Consider the following 11,204-nt stretch of genomic DNA (forward strand, 5'->3'; position numbering starts at 1 on the left):
TTAGCCACAAGAGGGCAGCAATATCCAGTTCTTAAAAATTGCTTTGCTAAAGGCATTGCTAGGAGCGTGTGTGTGTGCTCCGTAGCCCTATAAGAGAGCACTTCCTGTTCGTTGCTATGGTAATGTGTATACACGGAAGTGCTGTGCTGCTGTGTGGTACTATACGGAAGTGCTGTGTTGCTGTGTGTGGTTCTGTAAGTATCAGGGTTATGGTTGCACAGATACAGAAATGTTAGTTTGGTGCTGAGCTTGTGAAAACTGTAGTTTTGATAATTTATATTAGTTTTTTATTATAATAAATTAGTAAAGAAGCTTTTGCTTGAAACGGTTACTTGTGTTGCAAAAATGACACTATGCTTATTTTAACTCCATGATGTAGTATAAGATTATCATTCTTTGCCATTTAATAGTTTCTCAGTGACAAAAAGAAAACAAGGTGAAGAGTTTTAAGATCATCAGGGTAGATACACAGGTGAAATAGAAATGAAATAAAACATGTAAATACATAAGTAAAACTGTGCTGTCAAATGGACCTCTGATAATGAAGGGGTTAAATACATATTAAAGAGACACTACAGTTCCTGAAAAGTCCAAATGTTAGCTCATATTTATTTATGCAAAGCAAGGCATTTGTTGGTAAAGATCAGTATATTCTGGTACATGTCTTTATTAGTAGAACAGTATTTTATTGTGTCTTAGGGTAAAGAGTCACACTTGTAATCTATAAAAACTCTTCTTTTAACTGCACAAGAGTGAATTGTTGCATATATATATATATATATATATATATATATATATATATATATATATATATATATATATATATATATATGTATACATACATACAGTACATCAGGCTTTACCCACAGCCGCTTGGGTAATATCCAGGCTTTACCCACAGCCGCTTGGGTAATATCTGTTTTACCCGGGTAATACTTGGATTACCCAGGTTTCTTACTTTACCCGTAGCATATACAGTGTATGTGTATATATATATATATATATAATCTTGGTTATGTCACTTGTGACCATACTATATTGCATATTATGAGGTGGGTGCTCTATACACACATATACGTTCAGTGATATTCTACTATTAGACAATTTTAGATACAATTATGTTTCTTATTTAAATCTAAATGTAGGTTGGAATATTTAGCAATATAACAACAGATTTTTGTTCAGACAGTTATATTTATTTTTCTTATAGTCTCTTTGTTACAAATATAGAGAACTATGACTTCATACCTTTCCAGAGAGGTTGAATTAAGCAAGAGACATGAAGACATGTAAGTGTTTGATTGACAAGTGTGATTTTTAAAGCAAATTTCAAAACTTCCATAGATTATATTAAGTTATATGACAATTAATGACTAAGTTGTATTTTTCCTTTGTAGAATCCTTATATTGTAATATAACGTATTTGGTTAAATTGATTGTGAGCTGTTTTCATTGTTGTCTCTTAATAAGTTATTTATTTAAAGGCACAGTCTAGTCAAAATTAAACTTTTGTGATTCAGATAGAGCAGGCAATTTTAAGCAACTTTCTAATTTACTCCTATTTTCTATTTTTCTTTGTTCTTTTGCTATCTTTATTTGAATGTATGCTTAGTAGTCGGGTCATTTTTGCTTCAGCACCTCGGTAGCGCATGCTGATTAGTGGCTATATTTAGACACCAATCAGAAAGTGCTACTCAGGTACTAAATCTAAAAATAGGCCAGCTCCTAAGCTTACATTCTTGCTTTTTCAAATAAAGATAGCAAGAGAAATAAGAAAAATGGATAATAGAAATAGAGCATGCAATTTTAAGCAACTTTCTATCTGAATCATGAATGTTTAATTTTGACTAGACTATTCCTTTAAAGGGACATGAAACACCACATATATAGTACTCATAGGTAAATAAAAACAAAACAAAGGCTCTATTTCTGTTTTGGGATATAAAAATGTTAAAGATTTCCTTTTATTTTGAGGAAATTTTTCTCTGAAATTCCTGGTAGCAAATGGGTTAAACTCAGAGCATTTCATTATTGCATGAATCTAACACATTAGGGCATTTTCTTTTTGCACTGTTATGTCCATTTAATTACCTAATGAGGAGTTCAGAACTACTTTTTGGCAACAAATGAGACCCAGACTGAGCATAGGGATACAGGGCCAGTTGTGGGCTTGTTGCCTTAGCCCTGCCCAGTCACCAGTACGGTTATTTCACTGCCTTGCTGTGCCTTAGAGCCAGATCGGTACCACTAAGTGGCCAGTTATTTTAAGTAAACATCAGTAGCTTCCATTTAATTTTTTACTGTTTAATTACAACCAGTTTGCAAAATGTAGTGACAGAAACTTGAAAGGAAGTTGTAAATCAAACTAGTACATTATACTTTTCAGTTTTGGGACATGTTTAAAGGGAGAGTCTTCTCTAGAATTTTCATTGTTTAAATAAGTAAATAATCCCTTTATTACCATTACTTTAACCCCTTGGGTGCTAACGACGTTTCTGAGCCATCGCAGAGTTTCCCACTCTGGTGCTAACGACGGCTCAGAGCCGTCGCTAGGACACTCCAACCTTGAGGGGGGGCTTCCACCCGCTCCTACCCCGGTGATCGTGCCTGTAGAGTGACATGCATTGCCGGGGCTTCCCGTTTTGCGTGGTGACGTCACACGCAATAACGTGATGACGTCACCGCACAACTTTATTTATACTTAACAATGTTAAGTATAGGAGCAGGGGGCATGCTGCTTAGAAGCCTGTATCTCAGGCATCTAAGCAGCTACAGACCCCCAAGACCCACCATTGGAAAGGTAATCGCCTAACCTTTCCAACATTGTAGGTCTTGGGGGTCTGAAAAAAAGTTTAAAAAAATCTTAGCACCCAGGTGGGAAAGTGCTTAGCACTCAAAGGGTTAAATAAGAAAAAGGGGTGGGAATGCACTGCTCGTCTTTAAAATGTCCAGGCCTATTATTGGTCCCAGTAAGTCCCTCCTGTTGCCTATTTTCTGCTTGTTGGTACTGAGGGCCAGACAAAAGCCCCTGAAAGGCCAGATGTGGCCCTCAACGTAGTTCGAGCAGCCTCATCTAGCTCCTTATATCTAGTAGTTGGTTTTTCACCAAAAAGAATAAGTGCTCAAACCTTTTTAATCTATTTTTTTATGTTTATTTCTATCTTCTGGTTTTATTTGTAAACAGTCTTTAGGTTATTTATCGATTGCTTTAATTATCCTATATTTTATTAGAATAGCAAAGAGAGCCGAACTTCTGCAAGAAATGAAGATTCAACATGAACGACAAGAAAGCCAAAAGACGGATAACAGCCAGCAAACCGAAGCAGCACATAAAAGAAACCAATCGATCTTAGAAGTATGTGTAATCAATTCTTTAAGAATTATATTGTATGTTTTTTAAAGTGAAAAATAACATGTGTGTACTTTGTGCATAGTTAAAGGGACAAACATAGTAACAGATGGAAATTTGTTAAAAATAAAATGTCTGTATAAAGGGACCAAAACAAAAAATACTCAGAATCATATCATAGACGCGGGCTGTCATATCATAGACGCGGGCTGTCATATCATAGACGCGGGCTGACATATCATAGACGCGGGCTGTCGTATCATAGACGCAGGCTGTCGTATCATAGACGCGGGCTGTCGTATCATAGACGCGGGCTGTCATATCATAGACGCGGGCTGTCATATCATAGACGCGGGCTGTCATATCATAGTCGCGGGCTGTCATATCATAGTCGCAGGCTGACATATCATAGTCGCGGGCTGACATATCATAGTCGCGGGCTGACATATCATAGTCGCGGGCTGACATATCATAGTCGCGGGCTGACATATCATAGACGCAGGCTGACATATCATAGACGTGGGCTGTCATATCATATACACGGCCTTGCCATCATAGAATACACACAGGCTATCATATTATAGGCATGGGCTATAATAATTAATTATATCATTACTTTTGCTTTACTGACCTTATCTTAAAATGTGTTTAATCCATGCTAAGGGGTTAAAAACATAGGTAAAATCTTGTTAGGTAGCCAGAGCCACAGCTGGTAATTGCATGTACCCACGAATCACTAGTTATGCTCAGCACCCAAACATTACGTTACCGGCGTGTTTAACCCTTTTTATGTAGAGTCAAATACTTTTGTGCCATGGATATGAGGTATTTCCTTTTCTGTTTTTAATTACTGTTTACAATAGAAGTCAATTGAATCGATTATGATTTAAGCTAATTTATTGTGACTTTTTGTTAAAGGATTTACAGATAGCAGAGCAAAACCTTATGCAAAGGGTTAAATCTAGCCCAACTCCTGCTACCATTACCCTTGAGGTGAGTTTATTACATAAATTAATTTTATAATGCCCAAATAACTATGTTCTGCAGTTACCTTTACATACATGTTTAAAGGGACGGTAAAGTCAAAATGAAACCTAAATGAATTGGATAGAGCACGTGATTTTAAACAACTTAACAATTTTCTTCTGTTATCAATTTTGATTAGTTCTTTTGGCATCCTTTGTTAAAGAGTAATTCTAGGTGAGCTCAGGATCATGCATGTGTATTTAGCCACCTGGCAGCAGTGTGTGCAACAATGTTTATATCAGTATTTTACATAGTTGCAAACACTGCTGCCATAGAGTGTCTATAGCAGTGATGGCTAACCTTGGCACCTCAGATGTTTTGAATATAGATTTCCCATGATGCATAGCCACTCTGCAATTTAGTTGAGCATCATGGGAAATGTAGTTCCAAAACATCAGGGTGCCAAATTTAGTCATCACTGCTATAGACACTGTATGGCAGCAGAGTTTGCAAGTATGCATAACATTGTTTAAAACATTCTTGCAAACACTGGCCATGCGGCTAAGGGCATGTGCATGCTCCTGAGCTCACCTAGGATTACTCTTTAACAAGGGATACACAGAGAACTAAGTAAAAATACGGGTACTTTTTTTCTAAACACGAACATATGAGAACAATTTAAATATATTTTATTTTCTCTATCAATGAGACAGAATGGCAATAAAATTAAAGATAGACTATACACAAATGCCTTAAAGGGCCAGTCTAGTCAAAACTCATAATTCAGATAGGGAATGTAATTTTAAACAACTTTCCAGTTTACTTTTATCATCAAATCTGCTTTATTTTCTGGGTATTCTTTGTTGAAAGTTCAATCTAGGTAGGCTCATATGTTAATTTCTAAGCCCTTGAAGGTCGCCTCTGCATTTTGACAAATTTTATACAGTTAAACAGTGCTAGTTCAAACGTGCCTTTATAGATAACACTGTGCTCACTCCTATGGTGTTATTTATAAGTCGGCACTGATTGGCTAAATTGCAAGTCTGTGAAAAGAACTGAAATAACGGGCAGTCTGTAGAGGCTTAGATACAGGGTAGTCACAGAGGTAAAAAAAAGTGTATTAATATAACTGTGTTTGTTATACAAAACTGGGGAATTGGTAATAAAGGGATTCTGGAGTCGACTGTCCCTTTAACCTATTTAAATGTGCCTCTGAGCACAGACCTGCAGGTATAATTGACTGCCTTAAAGGGACAGTAAACACTTTTTAATTGCAAGACATGCTATAGAATGCACATACCAGCCAATTGTAAACATTTTTAAAACAAATTTACATCCTATTTACTGCAATTGTTTTTCAGTAGCCAAACCCCACCCACCATTTGCCTTATTTGGAGGAGCCAATCTGAGCTTAGTCAGCAGATGAAAGGTCTAGTCACAGTCATTACGTTAATATAAATGTAATTGTTTTCTATTTGTTATATGTCAAAGCCAATTAGGGAACAATATGTAGCAGTGTTAGCCTTGATAAGTCAGCAGGGTGCATTTTTCATTTCTAAGAATTAAAAAATCTACAATTTTCAGAAAAGAGGACAAAATAAATAAAGTGTATTGCAAGTTGATTTATTATGCTGTCCCTTTAGCACTTAAAGGGACGTAAAGTTCAAAATTTAGTTACCCTAAAACACGTTATTTTTAATGAATTAAAGGTACAGTATACACCAATTTTCATATAACTGCATGTAATAGACACTACTATAAAGAATAAGATGCACAGATACTGATATAAAAATCCAGTATAAAACTGTTTAAAAACTTACTTATAAGCTCCCAGTTTAGCTCTGTTAAAAGGATTAGCTGAACACCCACTGAAACTGGGAAATATTCAGACACAACCCCCCCCCTCTTCCTCTGCATATGAAGAGACCCTTTACACAAACAGGAGCAAGCTGGCGTAGGTATACATCAGTATTCTCCTAAATCTTTGGGGCTTGGTTAGGAGTCTGAAAATCAGCACAATGTTATTTAAAAATAAGCAAAACTATATTATTATTATTTTGTTTTTCTTTTCAAAACTGTATAGGCTATATAAATGGATCATCTACAAAACATTTATGCAAAGAAAAATCTAGTGTATAATGTCCCTTTAATGAAAATCAAACAGTTCTGTAATATACATTTATTATGCATTTTTTTTGTTCATTTGCTGTAAAGTAACGTGCTGCCTAAAGAGAACCTAAAGGGATAGTGAAGGGCAAAATATACTTTCATGATTCAGGTAGGGCATGTAATTTAAACAACTTTCCAATTTACTTTTATCACCAATTTTGCTTTGTTTTTCAGGTATTCTTAGTTGAAAGCTTAACCTAGGTAGGCTCATATGCTAATTTCTTAGATCTTGAAGGCCGTCTCTTATTTGAATGCATTTTGACAGTTTTTCACCACGAGAGGGTGTTAGTTCATAGGTAAAATTGATCTCACGCACATGAAGTTACCTATGAGTCAATACTGATTGGCTAAAATGCTTGTCTGTCAAAAGAACTGGCATAAGGGGGCAGTCTGCAGAGGCTTAGATACACGGTAATCACAGAGGCAAAAATATATTAATATAACTGTGTTTGTTATGCAAAACTGGGGAATGGGTAATAAAGGGATTATCTATTTTTTTTAAACAACAAAAATGCTGGTGTTGACTTCCTTTTAAGTCAAATTTACCACATGCTTCATAGTAATTTCTCATTTACAACTAGCCCTATTTGGACACAATTAAAGGGACACTGAACCCACATTTTTTTCTTTTAATGATTCAGATAGAGCATGCAATTTTAAGCAACATTCTATTATAAATTTTTCTTCGTTCTCTTGCTATCTTTATTTGAAACAGAAGGCATCTAAGCTTTATTTTTTTGGTTCAGACATCTGGACAGCACTTTTTTATTGGTGGATAAATGTATCCACCAATCAGCAAGAACAACCCAGTTTGTTCACCAAAAATGGGCTGGCATCTAAACTTACATTCTTGCATTTCAAATAAAGATACCAAGAGAATGAAGAAAATTTGATAATAGGAGTAAATTAGAAAGCTGCTTAAAATGTCATGCTCTATCTGAATCACTAACGAAAAAATTTGGGTTCAGATTTGGAGATCAGATATACATAGTTCTCAGGGTTTTCAAGTAGGTTTGCAGATCATTAATTAAATGCCTTTGTCCAAGTTGTCCCATTTAACAGCTGCTGATATACAAATAGCCAGAAATCCAAACTATTCCAAAATCCAAACCTTTTGGATAAAAGGTTTTGCACCTCTATCTAATTTGCTTTGTTCTCTTGGTATCCTTTGTTTAAAAAGCATACCTAGGTGTCATTGGCTCACTCAAAGGTTCTCAAGGCTCCCAGTAGTATATTGCTGGTCATTTAACAAAGGATACCGTATGCTGTCATCATTTATCGATGTGCAGCGGACATGATAGGCTACATTGTATCATTCCGCTCCACTTTGATAAATATGCCCCTATGTGTTACCGCGACTTTACGAATGCGAAAGCACAACTGGTAGCTAAATGTAGCCACCAATCAGCAAGCGCTACCCAGGTTCTGAACCAAAAAGGAACCGGCTCCTAATCTCACATTCCTGCTTTTCAAATAAAGATACAAAGAGAACGAAAATTTTTTTGATAATAGGAGTAAATTAGAAAGTCGCTTAAAATTCCCTGCTCTATCTGAATCACGAAGGCAAACATTTGGGCTTCATATCCCTTTAAGTTTTTCTAAAGTGCTCTGTTTAAAATATGTTAAAATTATACCCATTCATTATAGTATAAAATTTATTGCATTGTAGTGTGGCCTAAGAGTATTACAATTCTTGCTTCTAGAGTGACTACTGGGATTCCATAGAAAAAGAAATTCCTAAGTGGGAGCAGTTTTTTCTAGGAAAAACTCAATCACCGTATCATATCAAGCAAACGCATCTTACAAAGAAAAAAGGAATTATTTCCCAAACCATGAAAACATCAAGGAAAGATAAATTGCCGCCTTCTGGCTTTCATTCAAACACTTTTCCAAGGTGACGTCCTTTCTTGAAAAATTAGATTTTGGTTCATAAACATTTATCCTAAATTTTAACAATTTGTGTATTTATAATAATATACATTCTTTTTGCATGCAATACTTAGCAATATTTGTTGTAACTGTGTAATGTAATTAATGTTTTACCTACCGTGTAATGCAAGTTACAGATTTAATAGAAAGTGAGAGAAAATAAAGTTATAATTTTGTGCATGTCTAAAAACATCAAAGTATTAAAGGGACAGTCTACTCCAGAATGTTTATTGTTAAAAAAGATAGATAATACGTTTATTGCCCATTCCCCAGTTTTGCTTAACCAACACTGTTATATTTATATACTTTTACCTCTGCAGACAGCCCCCTAATTTGAGTCCTATTTAAAAATTTACATTTTAGCCAATTAGTGCTGCTTCATAAATAACGCCACTGGATTGAGCACAATGCTATCTATATGGCACACCTGAACTAGCACTGAGATAAGAGGTGGCTTGCAGATGTTTAGAAACAGACATTTAGAGGTTTAATGGTTATAACGTTTATTAATATAACTGTGTTGGTTGTGCAAAGCTGGGGAATGGGTAGTAAAGACATTATCTATCTTTCTAAGCAATAAAAAAAAAATCAAGTAGACTGTTCCTTTAACTACCAAAAGATACAGTGTTTCTTTATAAAAATAGTACTGGAGTTGTACATAAGAGTGGAGTCTGGATTCCATATAATGCTTATGTCAGATCAAATGTCTTTGGATGAGTATGTTTAAACCTTTTGGGGCTCATCAGAATGATGCTAGTTGTTATTTTTTGGAGAATAAAATATGTAAAACATTAATGCCAGCAAATTAAACATTTTAAGGATTTAATTGTTTAACAAATTTAACATGAAAGGGACATATAACTCAAATGTCTATGCAAATTGTCTGTGAAATGTACTTTTGTTTATTATTTTGCCTCCTTTTTCTGTAGTTTCCACTTTGAAAATATTTTTTTCTTATTCCCCCTAAAATTTCAACTACATACTCCAGAATTCCGAAGCCTAACCTTCCTACATTTTACACAGTGTTTGCTTGATCCGTGTAGTCATGTATTTAGTTTACTCTTTCAAATACTTGGGTATGTTGTTAGACCACTTGCATCTAAACTCCAAAACTAGGTGCCCTGTACAAAAACAAATCCTGCCTCAGCCCTACAGTAAAGGAAAAGATTCTATAGCAAATGCTGATGCCAATCATGGATTATGGGGATGTAGTATATGCACCTGCATCGCAAACTCACCTTAATAAACTAAATACACTGTATAACTCGTTCTGCCGCTTTGTGCTACAATGTAACTACAGGACCCACCATTGTGACATGCTAAAAGAACTAAACTGGCTGACGCTGGAATCCAGACGCACCCTCTATCTTTCCTGCCTTGTGTTTAAGAGCCTTTCTGGGAAGCTCCCACCCTACCTGAACAGATTGCTCTCCCCGGCTATTCCCACCTCCTATAACCTCCGATCCAGTACCAGCACATTATTTAGTTTGCCTCAATACAAAAAGAAAGCAGATCGATCCTCCTTTTCCTACAGAGCACCACAATTATGGAACGACCTCCCGCACACTTTCAAACTTTCCCCAAGCCTAAAATCCTTTAAGAGATCTCTCTCTACATATCTCAAAACAAATGCACCTGTCATGGCTGATTATATATTTCCTAACTGTTCTATGTTACATTTTGCATATATTATGTATTAATATTGTTTTTGTATTTTATTGTAATATAATAACATATAATCCAGAAGATTTAAATACATTAGCTTTATCATGAAGTTACTGTATGCTGTTACCTTTTATTTTATTTGTACCTTATTGGTTATACAATAAATATACAGAATGTTGATAACACTGCATTGGTTTATTTTGTTTTTAACCAGAAAGCCAGTATATATTTATATACTGATATAAAAAACATATTGGTTATCAATGAAGTCTACAGTAAATAAACAATAAATGTGCTATTAATTCGGTTTTATTTGTTCTTTTCTTTAAATTGAAGCTACTCAGTTTTTTTGTTTTGTTTTTGTTAAGCATTAAAAATACTTTATTAGTTCATATATTAACATGTATTTTGTATAAAATATCTATATCACTACCCGTTCACATCCAAGCTTATATTGTATAAACATTAATTCCTCTTGCGTGTAAAAAAGAATCTTCCCCAGTGATGAAATCTCTTGTGTGTGGTAGACACGACCTGGTCAAGTGATGTGAACCTGCGCAATATTTTGTACCTAAACCTCTTAAACATTTTTTTTTTGTACCTGAGAAAGATTTAGTTTAAGCTGCTACTGCTGATCTTGAAACTGAAGGGATTAACTTAATTTCTCACTGGTTTATTTAAAAAAAACTCCTCTGGCCCTACAGTGATACACTTTCAAGAGCATAAAAAACAAAAGTTTTTATTCATAACATGAAGATTTTTTTTTTTAAACAAAAATATTTAAATACACTCTTGTTGATGCAAAAAATACTATAAATATGCTATGTTTTATTTCATAAAATGTGTGTTTTTGGGCATAATTTAAATCCATTTTAGCAACGGCCTGATCACTGTCTTTATAAAACTATGAAGCTAACCAAAAATGACCTTGTTTAGACGTTGGACATATATTCTGCTCCCAAGTTCAAAGCTGCAAGATTTTAGGTAATTCACTCAATACTGAAATTCTGCCAATGCCACGCAAATAGCGGAGTCTGCTGGACTTGTACAGAAAGACAGGGTGAGGTGGGTCTCCTCATTATAAGTCCCCCCTTCAAGTAAAAGGGTTAACCCAGTGAAGCTAACC

General features: G+C 35.0%; 1 protein-coding gene across 1 annotated transcript; it reads left to right on the forward strand.

Annotated features, from left to right (window-relative positions):
• Positions 1 to 144: 144 nt before the first annotated feature.
• Positions 145 to 10,261, forward strand: C7H3orf14 (chromosome 7 C3orf14 homolog). Its single transcript, XM_053688983.1, has 5 exons — positions 145 to 194; positions 1,231 to 1,289; positions 3,232 to 3,355; positions 4,268 to 4,342; positions 8,188 to 10,261. Exons 2-5 carry the CDS (start codon positions 1,237 to 1,239, stop codon positions 8,380 to 8,382), a joined length of 447 nt encoding a protein of 148 aa, XP_053544958.1. The 5' UTR covers positions 145 to 194; positions 1,231 to 1,236; the 3' UTR covers positions 8,383 to 10,261.
• The last annotated feature ends 943 nt before the right edge of the window (positions 10,262 to 11,204 follow it).

The sequence above is a fragment of the Bombina bombina genome, chromosome 7 (assembly GCF_027579735.1).
Source record: "Bombina bombina isolate aBomBom1 chromosome 7, aBomBom1.pri, whole genome shotgun sequence".
In the NCBI taxonomy this organism is placed as follows: domain Eukaryota; kingdom Metazoa; phylum Chordata; class Amphibia; order Anura; family Bombinatoridae; genus Bombina; species Bombina bombina.

Coding starts and splice junctions, on each gene's coding strand:
- C7H3orf14 (XM_053688983.1), top strand. CDS start 1,237: ATGACTTCATACCTTTCCAGAGAGGTTGAATTAAGCAAGAGACATGAA. Junction 1,290..3,231: donor AGCAAGAGACATGAAGACAT/GTAAGTGTTTGA, acceptor ATATTTTATTAG/AATAGCAAAGAGAGCCGAAC. Junction 4,343..8,187: donor CTGCTACCATTACCCTTGAG/GTGAGTTTATTA, acceptor TCTTGCTTCTAG/AGTGACTACTGGGATTCCAT.